General features: G+C 35.1%; 3 protein-coding genes across 7 annotated transcripts in view; 1 reads left to right on the plus strand and 2 right to left on the minus strand.

Moving 5' to 3' along the window:
• Positions 1-14,692, plus strand: part of Dus1 (Dihydrouridine synthase 1) — a 69,319-nt gene extending 54,627 nt beyond the window's left edge. The window contains exon 7 of the mRNA XM_962446.5: positions 13,810-14,692. The gene's annotated coding sequence lies outside the window, so the exon portion shown is untranslated. The remainder of the gene's footprint in view (positions 1-13,809) is intronic.
• LOC135265647 (uncharacterized) lies at positions 6,441-11,642 on the minus strand. The gene is made up of 2 exons (XM_064355555.1): positions 10,165-11,642; positions 6,441-7,598 (listed from the first exon to the last, which is right to left on the minus strand). Exons 1-2 carry the CDS (start codon positions 11,308-11,310, stop codon positions 7,245-7,247), a joined length of 1,500 nt encoding a protein of 499 aa, XP_064211625.1. The 5' UTR covers positions 11,311-11,642; the 3' UTR covers positions 6,441-7,244.
• Positions 14,472-19,014, minus strand: part of pan (pangolin) — a 165,986-nt gene continuing 161,443 nt past the window's right edge. For all 5 annotated transcript variants that reach the window (NM_001039401.1, XM_008192930.3, XM_008192929.3 and 2 more), the window contains 1 exon segment: positions 14,472-16,969. In NM_001039401.1, coding sequence (NP_001034490.1) covers positions 16,495-16,969 — 475 coding nt within the window. In that variant the 3' untranslated portion in view covers positions 14,472-16,494.

A 19,014-nucleotide genomic window follows, 5' to 3' on the forward strand; every position in this document is an offset into this window, starting at 1 on the left:
TTGATCTAGTTATCCATGACAGTTACGTTAACTCGATATCTATTGCCATACCGGAAATAAGATTCCGATTCCCACATATTTTTTTAGGCAGTGCCTCCGGGAATTCGAAAATTGATTGTTCATAAAATTTATAAATCAAACAAATCTTGGTAAAGAAATTGAAACGACTTTAGTTTTTATAGAATTATGATCTAAATTGTTTTGACCCAATACCGTCAAATTTTTTTTTAACAAAATAATGTTTTTACTAATAAACGACTCAATTTTATGCCCGAAAATTTAAAGCACAATATTATATATTTGTAGCTTTAAAAAATGATACAAAGAAGCAAAAATAATTTAACATTCATCATATAAGAATGTTTTGGGTGCACTATATAGTTAAACAAACAATAAGAATAACGCGTAATTTCTGAGATATGAATATTTTAGAAAGTTTTAATCGTTTAAAAAAAACTTGAACCTAAGAAAACACAGCCTTGTTCTAGAAAAATGTAAAATTAGCAGCAAATTCTAATTCACTGCCGGCAGCTATTCCAGACACCGTTGCCGGCAGCGGAGGCATTGCCATTTTTTTTGCCATGTTCTTCAGTGACCATTTTGGACTTACTTATTGGCAGATAAAACCATGCTGAAATTATTTACGCAATACATTTCAGTGCTGAAGTAAATGCCATGGTTAACTAGATCAAAATTTAAAAAAATCGCTTGATAGTATATTATATACTGGGTGATCAGTTTCAATCCCGAACACTACATATAAAATAAATATTCAAAACCAACATTAGTTACACTTTTGGTTTCATCCCTTGACCGTTAGCCACCCTTAGTTTAAAATTTTAAATAGCACCCCCTACTATTTTAAACATTTTCAGAAAGGGAAAACATTTGCGTATCTGTCAAAGAAAAAAAAATTGTCGATTCGTTTTTTAGTTATGGGTGTAGAAATGTTTGCATTCTCAATAGAGTGATAAGAACTGAGGAAGAAAATTTTCATGAGAAACATGATAAAAAAATTATTTACATTTTAAAATTTGCGCTTTTTTTCGTATTTTTCAAAACGCTGCGAATACGGTTAAAGATACAAGAAAAACGTCCAGAAGAAAGTTGTAGAGAATTAAATATCCTATAAAAAAGTCTGCGAGACCATATCTTCATCTTTAACGGTTTAGGCTTTGAAGACGTTCGAAGTTGCTCAAGCGACGGATTTCCTTCATTTTGCCGGTGGTCAAGTATGGGAAAGTGAAGTTATACCAAACCGTTGAAGATAGGAATATGGTGTCGTGGACTTTTTTGTAACAAATTTAATTCTCTACAACTTCGTTCCTTACACTTTTTTGTATCTTCAACCGTATTCGCAGTTTTTTAATAAATAGGCAACGGTGCCCAAAAAATGATCGCTTAGAATTATCCATTTGCGTTCCCTCTTATATTTTTGCAAACGCAGCGAATACGGTTGAAGATACAAAAAAGTGTAAGGAACGACGTTATAGAGAATTAAATTTTCTACAAAAAAGTCCGCGACACGATATGTCTATCTTCAACTGTTTATGTATAAATTCATTTTCCAATATTTGATCACCGACAAAATGAAGGAAATCCATCGCTTGAATGTCTGAATAACTTTGGGGCCTAAATGGTTGAAGATAGAGATATGGTCTCCCAGACTTTTTTAAAAGAAATTTAATTCTCTACAACATTTCCCTGAACATTTTTCTTGTATCTGTAATTGTATTCGCAGCGTTTTTGAAAAATATGGGGTAGAGTGCAATTTTTTTTAAATATAGTTTAAGATATAATTTTGGCACTATATTTATCTCTTATTATTGAGAATTTGATGCTCTACCTGCCTGTATTTTTTTATTCACCTTGTGCTAACCGTTTTTTAATTACAACTATTTTTTATAAATTTATTGTTCTGAAAACTTAGACGGTAATAGAACAACTGCACCTCTGGTGACATTAACGGAACTATAGAGGACGGGGACGTTTTATTGGTACGTCGTTTCATATCCTTAATTTTAGATATCCGTAGTCCCATCTCTCGCAATATAGGAATTCTAGTTCAAATTGTTCGTTTCTATCACAACAAAAATAGTTCGGTACTTTTATTTTTGTAACTATAGACGGGTACACGTTGATATATTATCTTTTCCAAATTTTAGGTAAACTGTCGAAACTTTTATTGAAAAATTTCAAATAAAAAAATATTTTATTTGCTAAGTTCTGTTATATGTTAATATTAACAAACGTATTTCTAATTTGCCACAAATATAAAACAAATATACCGCTACACAAAAACATATCAAAAATAATAATTTAGAATCGAGTTAAACTCAAAAAACTGTACGGGGGATAGACTAAAAAACTAGCGCACGTAAATAAGCCCAAAACTGCAAAATCGGAAAGGGAAATAGTTAAAAAAATGTTCACCAGTGTTATGCAAAATAATGTTTTTTTTTGTTCTTCTTCATCTTGGTTGGCCGGTTTTGAAACTTGGAATAAGCTGCTATTTATATTTGTAGACCCATTAGAATATTTAATCTGTCTATAAATGAATGTAGGACCATGGTACGTATAAAAAGTTAAACGCTTCTTTCCAGAAAAAACGAACAATGTTAGTATACGAAAAATTTTAGTTTACTGGTTATCTGAGTAGGTAAAATTGGTACTTTACAGAAATTTCAAAGACACAAAATAATTAAATGCGGCAAATTTAAATTCCAGAACCACCTGAAAACTTACACATTTTTATAAACAGTCCCTAAAAAAGACGAAATTTAGTTACGCAAAAAAAGTATTAATTTACTTTCAGATTAAAGAATCTATTTAAGTTAGTAGGTATACAAGAATATAAGATGATTTAAATACACTTTGAAGACTCACAACTTTGAACTCCGAGAAAAAATGTCACCCTGTGAGTAAAATCCCACAGATTTTAATAGTTTCAAAATTTCATTTAAATTAATTTTTCAAGAAGATACCTAAGCCTAATCTCTGTTTCAGTCCAGAGCAGTTAGTGTTTACTTTGAAGATGTAGAAATTTTTACTTACTAAATTATTATTTGATATTCCTTTTTAGCGCCTTAACACCTATCCAGCTCCAGAAAGAAAGTTTATCTATGCCTAATGATCATCATTATTACAAGTAATGACACATTCTATTCATCAGTTTCGTCTTTCGGAGTCTGGGTGTTTCCCCTTTTTTATGAAATCCTTGCGTGAGTGTCCTAATGAGGCAAAATGTCGCACCCTCCCCAAAATAATAAAATCTGCATAGAAACTTTGTTAGAGCACAATGGTGGACATATTTCATTTAAGTTTTCGTCGACTTCCATACAATAGAACATTTAGCTTTTCTCCAAGGCATAATTTTCCCCTAACTTTTGGTAGTGAGGCTTCCTTTCAGGTCATATAAATGTAAATAAGGGACTAACAAGATTATTTCAGCAGTGAAAGTGTCATAACGTAGGGGAATTCAAGGAATTCGAATATTGGACATTATGGTTCTAATTTGCACATATTCCGACACGACTTGGATTTTAAATAAGTATTTAAATTGGTTTTGTTACTAGACAAAAGACGTGTTTTTAATCAAGGACGGGAAGGAAACTAAAATTCAGTGAAATTTCCGGAAATTCACTGTTTATTTCAATTTTAAGTTGTTCAAGTAAATATTTCGCTTGTGTCTGATTGATACCACTTTATGACGCAGATCAGTGAAGCTACCTAACATTGGCGCGATGATTATTTTACTTTGCTGAAATACACAACTTTGATTAGGCAGATGTAATACGCAGAATTTAGTGATTTTGTTTGAGTTAAAACTCTCTGCAAGGAATTGATTATAGACTCAGTTTTAGACAACCTTGAAAGTCTGCAGCCATTTCATTGTTATTACATATTACCTACTATAGTAACAATTTGCTGCATTTTTTCATCAAGAAAATATTGAAAACGACTCAGAAATTATTAATTGAAAAAAGAGTGAGAAAAGGTCAAGGCAGGTTTATATGTTGTTTGACTTGCACAATTTTTTCGATAACCTTTTCACGATTTTAAAATTTTTATTTGGTCTCATAGCAGTTTCTGCAAGTATTAAATTCTATTTCAATTCTATTGTGGAAGAGGCTTTTTTAGTCTTTTTTTCCCAAATGACGTAATATTTTTACTCTTTAGGAACTTCAAATGCTTGTAGCAATTAGTGCTGATTTCCTCATTGGCCATAAATGGATATTGATGTAACATACACCATCTGGTACTTAAACAACGGTCCAAAGTTATGAGATATTTTACCAAGTCTCATTCACGACTCCATCGCAGCAATTATGTCATTGCATTGGCCATTGTGCAGATTGCGTCTGGGGGCTTTGGGAATAGAGTTATTGTTGAATAATTTTTGTTGAAAAATGCACAATGGGTCTTAATAAATCGAGGTTTCAATATTAAAGTGAATCAAGCCCCGTGAAGCATTTCCATGGTTCAACACATTATTTATTATGTACAGTCATGATCACAAAAAATGACACTTCTAAAACCGCATCCACAAATCTTTTCGATGTGATACAGTTAATATGTACATTCTTTTTGACCGTGACTGTATGTGTACTTCTACTAAGTCTTAGTACTCAGCTTATTCAAGTTGGTTCTCTAGTTGGTTTTGTTATAATTTGTTATCAAAGTTTGGTAGTTTTTTGGACAAAATGGTCAAAATATGAAGTACCTGAGTAATTCAAAGTTTAAATAGTTACAGGACCGAATTTTAGCCATTTGTCGAAAGGCTTTAAATCCCTTTAATAAAGTAACATTTCCGAAAAAATATAACAGGGTATATAGCCTATACAGGCTATATAGTAATATAGCCTCTCCTCGGGCTGTAGTAGCAATCAATTCAGACAAAAGTCCAGAAAACTGAACAAAAGTGGAGCTCTAATTGTTTTCGAATTTTTTCTTGCTCTCAAAAACAACCAAAAACTTATGTTTCATGAATTAAATATCACTGTTATTTAGAGTGTGATCCGTCAACAGCGTCAAGTCGTTTATTGATAAAGCCCGAATAATTAACAAAATTAAAAGAAAATAGTTTGAACAGATTTTGATAAGTTAAACAAAAAGAAAAAAACGACAAAAATACAAAGTAGAAAAAACAGTATATTACACTCGTTTTATAATACTTAAGAGTTAATAGGATTGACACTCCTTCGTCGTACTCCAAAACCATTCGTGCCTCAACAGAACGTCTTATAAAACTCGTATATACTGTTATTTGTCAGAATTAGGAACATTTGGTAAAATGTACTTACTTACTTACACACCACAACTAGTGGCGATTTTTTAAGATAAAAATGTACTAATCGTAAGTAGTAATACTACTACTAATAATTTTTTATATGACTTTTCGACTTATTTTTTAAACTTTCTCAAAATCTTTAATCATTTCTTGCTTACATAGTTAATGTCATATTTGGGTTGATATCTCAAAAACTTGTTCGAAGAAAACAGTTTGGACATTTTTTTTGTTGATCTTTGACAGAATTATGGGACATAGAGATTTTAAATTAAAATCGTTCATTAATGTAAAAAACCCATAAATAACATGTGTTATTCACGGTGTATCATTTTCAGGAACAGACTGTGATTTACATTTTCTCGTTCGTGAATGCACGGTGAATTAACGGTGCATTATTTTCGTGAAATTCACGGTGGGCGCTTATCGTGAATCGTCAATGACTCACTAATGTTATCTGGAACCATTTCCAACTCAGTATTTTTGGTTTATTTTTGAAAAACTCTTGCGAAACAAAAACACAAATTTCGCATGAATCACTCTCGCGAATAAACAAAATAAAATTTATATTCCAAAAACGTGCTTAGACGCATAAAAATTCAAAAGTTGCACTATTCTTGCAATTTTCGGTTTATCTTTGCCAAAATTTTACTAAACGTAGGCGTTTTTTGCTAAATAAATGTACTAATCAACGCCCAATCTTGTCCTTTCGAGGAAAAAAAAATTAAATTAAATCATGCAATGTCCTGAGGAAATGCCAAAGTGTCGTCTATTTTGTCGAATGTTTCGGCAGACTAAGAATTTCCTGACATACTCGTAAATTTAAATGGAATAAACGAATCTGTGTATATTAAAAAATTGGGTTTTCTTCAATTTTTTTACAAGGAAATTGTAGGGATTATTGGTTAAAAATAAATAATAAATTTTTCCAACGAAATTGGTTCGGTTATATTTTAATCCGCAATTAAATGTGTGATCATGTGATCAAACTGAAGCAATTGGTACATTCACTAGCGTTGTAACTTTTAACAGTGAATTAAATTATAATGGCCCATTTATTGAATTAATTGGGTTTTAGCTGACTTTTTTTAAGTAGGTATTTGTATTAGTTGGTCACTACTACGGATATCTAAAGGTTAGGATATATTAACAATTTTCTTTACCAAAAACTAAAGTTTATTAAAATCTCACTACATTCAATCATTGAACAACATTATTAATATGAATCGCTCTTTTACGAATATCGAGAGCAAGTGCCCGAGGCCACCTCGTATCCCTCCCAGCAGCAGTTCCCTCTCCTCCGTTCCGCGTCCCTTGTCCAGATCTTTAGGGTCTCTGACGTCACCGATCCACGTGTCAATGAGATCACCACGTTGGAATATGGAAAAATGTTAACATTCGGCCTTTCCTGATTTCTTGAGTGGCCTCACTCAGTCACCCCAAAGTTCTGAAGAGCTGAAACTCAACAAGCGTCTAAACAAAACGAAGTGATAACATTAGTTATACAAATTTTCATGCATTTTCATAATTCAGGAGAAGCTCTGGTTCAACTGCCTCAGGGTTTCCTTCCTGCAAATTTTGTGAACTTGGCCAAGTTACAAATAGAATTAATTATCAAAACATGTTATGTATATGTTAAATATACAAAGGAAATAATATATATGCCTAATGCAAATTTTTAACCTAAATAGAGTATTCGATTGGCGCATCTTAAGTCTACATAAATCTACTTAAATCTAATGTCACCCAGCACATGTACCGACAGCGACCCAGGGTACACTACTCCCTGACCAAGAGACCGCCCACAAGAGAGTCTTACCCTTTACTCTCTCTAACAGGACGCATGCAATTTCCTCTTGTCTTAACCTAACTAAGGACGCAATACAGGCCACCCCACAAGAGGATCTCACCACCCTCTACACCGTCACAGGCCAGGGGCGCCGTACGACCGTCCTGCCTACTCACAGTAGATCCATGGCCGCATATTATCAACCCCGGCCACTCCACTGTACCGCAACCGAGAACGACAGCTTCCCGGAATATCGGCAACTTCATATCGATCATTACCCAGGACTTTCGTAATCCGAAATGGTCCCCTCCACTTTGGGAGTAATTTGTGACTAACCCCAGTTGCCGGGGTACTTGTGATTTTGATGAGCACCAAATCTCCCTCACTGTATAAATGTCCTGGCTTTCTTTTTGAATCAAACCGCTGCTTTTGTTCTGCCTGGTAATGATCGTTATGCCTTTCCATCCGAGCCCGAACCTCAGTTACGTCAACCACCTCCCTGTCATCAGGTTCCAGCATGCCCTGCGAAATCACGCGATAACCCATTAGTGCCTCGCTAGGTGCAACACCAATAGCTTGATTGACTGTCCCATTTAGCCCCAACTGAATATTTGAAATATTTTCGTCCCATGTCTTATCATTTTCGTAGGCGCCCATTGTGCTTAAAGAGTTTAAAATAGTTCGATTATAACGCTCAACTTGTCCGTTCGCCCGAGGGATTGCTACCGCATTCAAATGATGTTTCGTACCGATTTCAACGCAAAATGTTTGGAATTCCTTACTTGTAAATGATTTTCCTCTGTCACTAATTAGACGCTGTGGTACCCCAAAAACTTTAATCATGTCTTTTAAACATTTTACAGAAAATTTCGTTTTCGTATTTCGTACCGGATAGATTAAAATAAATTTCGTGAATGCATCGATCATAACTAAAATATGTGTGTTTCCACTTTTGGATTTGATGAAAGGGCCTAAGTGATCTATATGTACAGTGTGGAATGGTTTAGGTATTTTTTTTATGGGATGTAACAACCCTTCAGATTTTCCACCGGGTAATTTGAAATACAAACAATTTAGACAATTTCTCACGTATTTTTTTACAAAGCGTCTCATGCCTTTAAACCAATATTTACTGGAAAGTAAATCATAAGTTTTGTCAAATCCGAAATGACCAGACTCGTCATGACAAAGTCGAAGAAGTTGATATCGCACCACTCGTGGTACCATTACTCGCAAACCAAATTTACTAATTTTATATACAAGACCATTTTTTAATGAATAATTATAAAAAATATCTTTATTCTGTGTCCTATCACGTCCCTGCAATTTTTTTTTTATTTCCTTAATATTTTTATCAGACTCTTGTACTGCCAATAACCAGTCATTTTCTGCTACCTTTGTCATTAAAACAAATTTTTCGTTTCTCAGTGGTTGTCGACTTAACGCATCTACGTGACGCATCCTATCATTTTTACGATGAATTATTGTATATTGGTATTCGTTTAATGCTAATACCCACCGACCAATTCGCGCATTAACTTCACTTTTATTAAATGTGTTCTTAACTGCAGCACAGTCTGTGACAATAGTAAAGGGCCGACCCAATAAATATTGACGGAATCTCTTGACAGCAGCGACTATAGCTAATGTTTCTAATTCGAATGAATGATACTTTTGTTCAGCCTGAGCCGTCTGCCTACTAAAATACGCAACAACTTTTTCTTTACCCTCATGTAGCTGTACCAAAATACCAGCTAGACCCCACCGACTAGCATCGGTGTATAAAATAATATCCTTTCCTGGGTCATATAATGTCAATATCGGTGCACACATCAAAGCTACCTTTAATTTATTAAAGGCCTCTTCCTGAGAACTACCCCACTCCCATTCAGCATCTTTTAATAAGAGACAACTCAGGGGTCTAGATTTTTTTGCATAATCCGAAATGAATTTACGAAAATATCCAGTCAACCCTAAATATTGTCGGACTTCATGGACGTTGGTTGGTTTGGGAAATTCCTCAACTGCTTCTATTTTTCGCTTACTTGGTTTTATTGTTGATTCTGTAATTTCGTAACCTAAATATTCAATCTTTTTTTTTCAGAAAGTAACATTTTTTTAAATTTAATGTTAAACCATTATCTTGTAAAACTTTTAAAACGATTCGCAAAAGATGCAATGATTCACTTATTGTTGGAGCGGGTATCAGTATATCATCTAGGTATATCAAAACTTTTGAAAAACGCAATTGTCCAAGTGCCGTGTTAATCATGCGTTGGAATACGGCAGGTGCGTTAGTCAACCCAAAAGGAACTCGCGTAAATTCATAGTGACCATCTTGGGTTATAAAGGCAGTGTAATGAATTGAGTCTTCTGAAACAGGGATATGATAATACCCAGAAAATAAATCTAGGCTTGTAAAAAATTTTCCTCCCGCTAAACGTCTTAATTGTTCCTCAATTAGAGGTAGTGGATACTTATCCTGCACGGTAATTTTATTTAAGGCCCTGTAATCGACCACCAACCGCAACTGCCCGTTTTTCTTCTTTACAAGAAGTACCGGACTGGCATACGGTGACTGCGATTCTCGTACAATGCCATTAGCAAGTAATTCATCAACTATTTCTCTTATTTTGATACGTTCAAACTCGGAAAATTGGCGCGGTCGATGACAGACAGGTTTTTCCGTAGTCAACTGGATTTTCATTTCTACTGAAGACGCTTTTCCTATTTCTGAATAATTTTGTGCCGTGCAAAATTCGAATTCATTTATTAACTCTACAAGTGAATTTACAATTTCTGGGTCATTTACTCCCACATTTAAAACTTTTTCACTAATGGAGTGTATTGAAAGTCCTATAGTAGTTCCGGCGTTTTCGAATCGTAAACTATTACCGATTTTCAGATATGAGACATCATATAATTCTGTAAAGTTCTGCCCAATCAGTACTTCAACACCCATGACACATTTTTCGACTACATACAGCTCAATATTTTTTTTTACCCCGTCAACTTGAATTTCAACTCGCGTAAAGAATTCAGGTTTTATACTCCCAGTTAATGTTGTTAATAAAATACCGTCCTTTACCTTAAGTTGATTAAGCGCAAAAGAATTAGCTGCCGCACGTGTAATTAAAGAACATTCACTTCCAAAATCGACGAAACACTTGATTTCAACTCCGTTTAGGAAAATGTTTTTTATAAATTTGTTTTCATTATCATCTTGACCTATAAAATTTACATGTTTCGGTTCAATTGCCAACAACCTTTTTGTATTTTTCTGCTGTTTGGAAGGGCAATCTTTTTTTAGGTGACCCCAATTCCAACAGTGATAACACTGGATACTCGATTTAGTTTGTTTTGGGCCAAAATTTGCCGCTGAACCCGTATTTGCCGCTCGGCTTGGTCCTGGTGTACTTATTGTACTAGTTTTATTACCCTTTTGTTCGTCCAACATTTTTAAATGTGTAGCCAAAACAGAAGGATCGCTTATTCCGGCTGTTTCAATCGTAAATTTGACCTGCTCGTCAGGAATACTACTAATAATAAGATTAACTTTATCGTGTGACGTGATACCCAATTTGAGTTTGTTTATCAAAGCCAGCTTTTTAAAAGCATACTCGTACAAACTCTGGCCAATTCTGGGTACACACGTCATCATATTTTCAAGTTCTTTGTGTAAATTCCGTTTAGGAAGAAAGTTTTGAATTAACATTTCTTTCCATTGCAACCACGCAAAAATTCGAGAGGGTAAGCCTCGATACCAATCGGCCGCAGGACCGCGCAATTTATTTAGGGCTAAATGGATTGTCGTCTTTTCGTCCCACTGATAAATTTCTGCATATTCATCGACTGAGTCCAACCAATCACTTACATTGTCGGTTATCGGGTTGAATTCAGCGATTAAATTGGACGTAACACTTACCAGATGGTGGCTCTCGGTTACCGTTTTACCTTGCGCTTGTACCAACTGCCCCATCCCTTTTAAAAGTGCTTCGCTTAACGCCGAGACGTCGCTCCTTTCCGAACGTCGCCGCCTATGGCGTCGTGAGGTGCGCTCCCGTGAACTATGACGTCCTAGACTCCGGCCCTTAGATTTTTGCTTATGCCGATGCCGCCGTTCCACATCCCTACTTGAGGACCGATCTCTTGTTTTAGAGTGACGACGATGATACTCATAATCATCATCGCTTCCAGAAGAGTGACGATTTTCTTTTCGAAGTCTTTTTGACATCTTAACACTAAATCTTAACTAATTTTTAAACTGGGTCTTTATATTGCGTACTATCCCACTTCTGATATTAACAATTTTCTTTACCAAAAACTAAAGTTTATTAAAATCTCACTACATTCAATCATTGAACAACATTATTAATATGAATCGCTCTTTTACGAATATCGAGAGCAAGTGCCCGAGGCCACCTCGTATCCCTCCCAGCAGCAGTTCCCTCTCCTCCGTTCCGCGTCCCTTGTCCAGATCTTTAGGGTCTCTGACGTCACCGATCCACGTGTCAATGAGATCACCACGTTGGAATATGGAAAAATGTTAACAGATATGAAACAAATAAAACGTTCCCGTCCTCGATAGTTCCGATAATGTCGCCAGAGAGTGCATTTGTTCATTACCGTCTAAGTTTTCAGGGCAATGAATTTGAAAAAATGGTTGTAAACAAGAAAATAATACAGGCAGATAATATATCTCAATAGTAAGACATAAAATCAAACGTACCAATGAGCACACTGCCCCATATTTTTCAAAACTTCAAAACTCTGCGAATACTGTTACAAATGCAAGAGAAATGTTAGGAAAAGAGTTGTAGAAAAACAAATTTATTTAAAAAAAAGTACACGCGACCAAATCCCTATCTTCAACACTCTAGGCACAGTCGTTCAAAGACGCTGAAGCGACGGATTTGCTTCATTTTGCTGTGTCAAGTATTGTAAAACTAATTTATACCTAAACCGTTGAAGATAGAAATATGGTGTCACTAACTTTTCTAAAGGAAATTTAATTCTCTACAAATTTTTTCCTAACATGTTTTTAACTTTAACGTACTTACGCGTCATAAGAAATATGGGACGAAGCGCAAATTTTAAATTTTAATCATATTTCTTATGAAAATTTTAGTCGTCAGTTTTTCTGTCTCATTATCAGTATAAAGCTAGACAAATCTGTATTTTTTGAATTGGTTGTAATTAAATTGTAATTAAATTAATTTAATATTACGATTTGAAGCCGAGACGGTATAACGCTCTAAGCGCCCCCGTTTTAACTTTGCCGTACTATTTTTTTGGGTTTAGAAAGTCCCGCGATTTTGTATTTTGTTTCGTCTCCTAAGTTATAGTCCTCCGTAGTCAGTAGTTAAATTAAAATGCTACTTGTAATTTAAAAAGATACCTTGTCCTCCGTAGTCAGTAGTTAAATTAAAATGCTACTTGTAATTTAAAAAGATACCTTCTATACCTATTTGAGGATTTTTTGAGATTTGATTTTGAGTTTGGTTTTTAAGGATTAGTTGAACATGCCAACGGCAGCCTGTTGTACACTTACAAAATTTTTAGTTAAATAAATTAAATTAATTTGAATTTTAAATACTTTATCTTAGAATTTCCGAATTGTGGAACATGTAGACATGTGTTGATAAGGGTAGAAAATATTACCAACTAATTTCCAAAAAAAGTACAATACAATACAAGCTAGCACGAGATTTATTAAAATTGCACCAGTTCGCTATTCACATTAAGTGTAGGCAACCAAATATACAAATTCATTGAATTTTCCAATCGAGCTACGCCAACGACTTATTATTTTCATTTGTGTAGGTTAGTATGTAGGTTTTTTACCATTTATCTTTCTGATGTTACAGGTTTAAAGAAAATATTTAAATCTCTAAAGATTTTCCAATGTTCAAATTGTTTATTCAAATCCACAGTTTCCATCCAAATATTTAGATTACTCATTAGGCTATTTTGTTGTTTTCCTCTCTTACTAATGTATTAAAAATAATTTGTTAAATACTAAATTTATTAACCAATGATGTGTTTGTGTTTGTGAATCACATTAGTTTGTGCGTAACTATATAAAAATTATAATAAACAAATTATACGAACTTCAATCCTGACAAAGCAGAACGAAGGCGTAAATTTGGTGAGTGTGGTTCTCACAGAGTATTTGTAGTCAATCTTAGTAATGTAGTAAAAACTAGAACGCGTACTATGCCATGTATCATGAACTCCGATCACGTGTTGTTTAAACCAGGATTAGGGATGGTTACGTCCAACCCCTATTGCACAATCTGGTAGAGTGAGTTATCATTAGGCCAGGGTCAGATTGGTGGATTCCAATCTATTGCACGATCTGGTTGTAATGTTATGAGGTGTGTCCCGGATGGAGTCAGGGTAGTGACTGCCATCCGAAGACCAGGATTAGGGAGACTGTAAAGTTGACCTATTGCACAATCTGGTGGAGGTTATCCAATACTAATCAAGGGATGGTGGATTCCACCCTATTGCACGATTGAGTATTGAAAGAGCTGCAAGATCAGTCGGCGTGGAGGCTAACCAGGTGGGGTTTAGCGGGCTGACCATTGCACGATTTGTACAGTTCAGTGTGAGAGATCTGGTTATACATGGTTCTTAAGAGTTATTCTTGAGTTAATGATAATTTAAATTTAAAGTTAAGTCTTGTAGTTGTTGACATAAATACTCAACAACCCTTTTTACTTCATTACAGAATGAAGTCTGAGCTGGTTGGTCTATCCGCTGGAACGGCCTGACGAAAGAACTTCCTGACTTGTGATTTGAATTATTATTGACAATGTAATTAACGCCCCAAATATAAATATCTATATTACACTAATAAATGGTTTTTATAAATGCACTTTTTACTGCTGTGTGCTTTTAATTAATCAGAATTTAACCAATAATCATGCTTACATAAAAACTAAAAAAAAAAACTCTGACAGTGCTGGATTAGGTAGTCATCCTTGACTCAGTATCATGTCCCAAAACGGATGTTACATAAAATAATGCGTATTTTATCTAATACCAAATGGTTACACTCGTTTTACTTTCTGTAAACTATCGGAAACAACCAAAAGGAACCATTAAAAAACATGCAGCTTAATTCCTTTATAAAGTGCATTTAACTGCACGTAACGACCTTTACTCTTCTTTTAATAAGCCTTTCCCAGTTTATGTCACGTGTCGCACGTCGATTTATGTAAGAAAATGACGTAAAAACGTTGATGGACTGTTTATGTGGTATTTATATTCACTTTAGGTGTTCACCTAAACATGGTGATGATGTTCTATTGCGTCATTTGGTTTTAGGTAAAGCACATGTCTACCATAAAGCAGCGTCTGCTGCAGGGCCGGGTTGAAATAAAAATTCCGTTCATATTGAGGTTTTGTATTGAATGATTATTAGCCTAGACGGTGTTACGAACAGATGCTACTTACAAAGACGATTAACACCTACATACTCTAATTTATTTATATATGTATATTCATTTACTCTATGTTGGTACACCGACCAGGCCATTCACAATGACCCGGCTTGAATGCACGGCAGATTGTCTGACCCATGCCAACTCAAACTATGAAAAAAAAACAAACGTTAACAAGGGCACAAGTCGGACAGTCAGCACACAAAAGACGTTTCTCTCTTATCAGTTTCAAGTTAACTATTAGACATTTACATTGCACTTATCCAAAACTTAAAGGTATCCGTTTAACCTAAACAGTCACGAGCTTGGAACAACGGTCGTGGTTCAAACGAATATGGCACATAAATTAATCTCTCCTCGGCGTTTGAATCAAGACGATTGTTTCGTCCAATGTTGGCTGCGCAACATTGCCAAATGAAAGTCAGTAAATGCAAAATCCTGAGGGAAGCCAAACATAATATATTTATATTAAATAGTATAAAATATCACATGTCTCTTTTTTATTATAGTAAATTAAAGTATTGAACACGAACGCCTAATAATTTCCCTGCTTTGAATCTGAATAGCACGCGTCTCTCGAGAAATACGCTGTTTTGTGTCAACTATTTACATGACTGAGGAATCGTGTCTTTATAATATGGCCGTTCAAATTGCAAAATCATAGTTAGAAAATAATATGGCTCGCCACAATTTTAACAAATAAAATATAGAACGTTCAAATAATTTTACAAGATAAACTTTATATAACATTTTATGTACAAAGTAATTACATTCTGTTTCAATATACAACTCAATAATTTCATTTATTCTGGTAATTTCAAACGAAACGGTTATGGTTCATTGCAACTACTCTTGTTTCCATTTGTAACAATTGTCTCCGGAATCATTAAAATAAAAACAAAGTAGTATCGAAAGTTGTGGCACAAGGAACATAAATTTAAACTATCTAAATTACTACTTGGATGTTGAAGGGTCACGTAAACCAACCAACGCTAACTTGAACTAAGTACCGGAAATCCTATTCGTAAATGTAGCCGTTTTCGACCAGTGTCAAAATTTAAAACCGTTATCTATCCAAACATAGATACACAGTGTCTCAAAATTGGCGAACTCCGGCTAAAGTGCATGAAAGATAATAGCTTCAGTACTCCAAATATAGAAAAAAAAATACAGAGTCGGAGCTTCCTCAGAAAGATGCGGTCAGTTTTTGAATTGCGTTTACTTCAAATGTAGCCTAAAAATAATAACGTAAAACAATTTCACCAACAATAAGCTTCATTTTGAAGTAAAAAAATTACAAAAATTTATTATTTTTTTACTCCAAAATTGGGCAATTTTTGGAAAAAGTTTTACATTATTATTTTCCATACTTATCTACACCACAAATAATCAAAATCCACGAAATTTTTACCCAGCATTTGAAGAAAACACAATATATCTTTGTGGGGAACCCCCAAATCTTTATTTTTTTCTATATTTGGACTACTGAAGTAATTCTCGGTAATGCACTTGGATTCGCCAATTATGAGACAGCCTGGGGGTAATTTTTGAAGCAATTTCAAAACGCAATGCCTTCTAATTTAATTAGAAGCTGAAGTCAAAAGTACTATTCTCGTAATAGTAAATACAAATTAACCTTCTAATTTAATTAGAAGCTACACGATGAGGGGGATTAGAATTTCTGAAGAGCCTTCACGTCGAAAAATAAAAGCGCGCCTTCTAATCTGATTAGAATTGGGTGTTAAGTACAGCCAGCTCGGGCCTCCAACATCCAAATACCACTATAAATAACTAGAAAATATAAATGGATATTTATAAGATATAGAGGTGATTTTGGCAAATGACATTTATGTTACATAGTATAAAATTCCACGAGTGCAGTACTAGAGTCAAAACCAGAAACAAACGGGGAGCAATTGAGATCATCGCACTGCACTGAACACAGTCTGGCCCACCACCGTTCAGGGGGGCTACGTGACGCTGATAATGGAGCGTGTCTCTTTTCCATTCGTGTCCGAGGAGTCATTTCTCACGCACTGTCCGGTCAATTGGTTCACACTGAGCGGATTGTTTATGTCGTGGGGGTTCGTCCCGACGGGGTTGCGGGGCGGCTGGTGGTGGGGGTGCGGGGGCGGCGGCAGCTTCACGTCGAAGGCCTCGTGCGGCGTCAGCGGGCTCTGCAGCATGTAGGGGCTGGCCACGCTCACCGAGGGGCTGGCGACGCTCGTCGACGGGCTGGGCAGCACCATGCCCCCGGGGCTCGTCAGGCTGCTGAGGCCCGAGAGGGCGCCCGGGCTGGAGATGGACTGGTTGAGGCTCTCGGCGTCGTCCTCAGGCGGCGTGTGCGCGTCGCCCATGCTGCCGCAGCTGCCTAGGTTGTCGTCGGATTGGTTCCCGTCATTGCCATCGCCTGCCTCCATGTATCGTATGCACTTCTTCTTGCGTCTGCGAAAAGCGATACAAGTGTAAAAAACAACAAGTGCTTGTTGAACTATTGGGTATTAGGGTAATGACCATGCCGGCTGAAATAAAAAACACACACACACAAAACTGTAACATGCAGCGTGGTTTGTTGTCCTGTGACTGGTTAGTGGTCGCATCGAAAATGAGATGATCAATCAAGCAAGCACTACGCAACACTTGATTAAAAGGTCTAAAAATAAAAATTCTTTGTGGAGGCTTCAGACCGTGATAATTGATCACGTGTGTTTTTTTATTTGGACTAAAAGCTATTGTGGAGTTTTCTACAGGGTGCGTACAATCTGCGGGTAATAATAGCGTTTTGTTGCAAAAAGATGATTGGAAGTGCTTCAGCTTAATTACGTTTGACCACAGAGCCACAGATATTTTTCTTACTGAAATAGCCGAGGAAATAGCTCAATAAAACGAACAGTTGTGGCGAAAATAATAAAAACAAAAATGTGCATAAAAACACAAAAGAAAAAATTAGTGACCGAACCGAAAAACATAAAACATAAAAACATGTTTATTATTTTCTGGCGGAAGCTCTTTTCTTCCCAAACGAAGATGTTAAGTTGGTGTACATATTGATATTTCTCTAGTGGCCCTAATGAACTGAGTAGTGTTCAGTCTTCACCATCATCTTAATAAATGATGTTATATTCCCTTTCAGTTCATAGAAGAATTTTGCAACAACGCATTTGCACTTTATGGAGTGAAATGGAGCAAATGGAGCAAATTGACAGTTTCTGGTGGATTTCCTTGGCACATAGAATTATTTTCATATACAGAAGAAACTCTCAATTTGTGCGTAACTCCACTGTAAAAAATTCAAATGCGCTATTCAAAATTCTACAGACTGATCCAGAAATACTGAGTCTGTTGGCAACACTGGACTTAAATTTTTAAGTACGCTTCCACTTAACAACAATTTAACATTCTTGTTGGGGTTGTACGTCAAATAATTGTCAAGAAAAATCGAATTTGGTTGCAATGTTGCAAATTCTGAGAATAAATACTTTCAAATCTGTTGCCAACAGACTCAGTATTTCTGGATCAGTCTGTACTATGAAATATACAGGATGCTCACAAACTGGCGCATCAACTCAGTGGTACGTTGTTAAAAAGCATGCGTAGATTACGGAAAAAAATCACGAAAAAAGTCATATAAAAGGTCTGGAGCTACAAACTTATTTTGTTAACTTCTTTAGTTTACATTATTTTTTAGTGTTTTTGTTTCACACTTACTAGTAACTGTTCCCTAACAAAACGATGAAAAAATATTTTTAAATTCACTATCAGACTTTAGCAGTTTTTTTAATAAAAAATAATAAAATTCATCAAAAAAAAAACACAATTTGTGAAACCGTTTCAAAACATGACTTATTTTTTATTGTTGATCAAATTCTATTGAAATCACTATAGTTAGACAACGTTGCCACATATCGTTAATTAAAATTCGATATTTATCAGTAATTTTAAAGTTACTGTATTAATAGATTTTTTTTTACTATTTATACCTTTATGTGTAAGCAATACTTGTACCACACACCATTGAGTTGGTGCGCCGGTTTGTGAGCACCCGGTATGTATGTGTCCCATTTGTTTTTACAGAAAATCGTGAAGGGACAACAAATTAACTTTAATTCAGAATTTCAAATCAATCCGAATTACATATTGTCATTTACGTATCTCTACCTCAAATTACAGTGAACTAAACTTTAATTTAAATTAAATGTTGTCTGAACCGATCTTTTGAACTACACATAACAAAAGTTTTGCATCACATAATTTCTTGGATATTAAATTAAGTTATAAAAAACAAAAACAACTAGTAGCTTAAGAAGATAATTCGTAATTGAAAACCATTTTTTTTTAATTTTAAACAACAAAGAATAAAGAATCTTCTGATATAAAAATGCTTGTTTAACATGTTTCCGTTACGGCTAATGTGTAAACTAGGCAAATCGTTTGCTATTTTAACAGAAAACGATTGAAATAGTGGCTAGTTTACAAACTAACCAAAAATC

This window comes from Tribolium castaneum, chromosome 1 (genome assembly GCF_031307605.1).
Source record: "Tribolium castaneum strain GA2 chromosome 1, icTriCast1.1, whole genome shotgun sequence".
NCBI classification, from domain to species: domain Eukaryota; kingdom Metazoa; phylum Arthropoda; class Insecta; order Coleoptera; family Tenebrionidae; genus Tribolium; species Tribolium castaneum.

Bases quoted from the DNA above. Each gene is read 5' to 3' on its own strand.
- LOC135265647 (XM_064355555.1), bottom strand. From the start codon at position 11,310: ATGTCAAAAAGACTTCGAAAAGAAAATCGTCACTCTTCTGGAAGCGAT. The intron at 7,599-10,164 runs GTAAAGGACGGT...GTGATTTCGCAG, and splicing joins TTGCGCTTAATCAACTTAAG to GGCATGCTGGAACCTGATGA.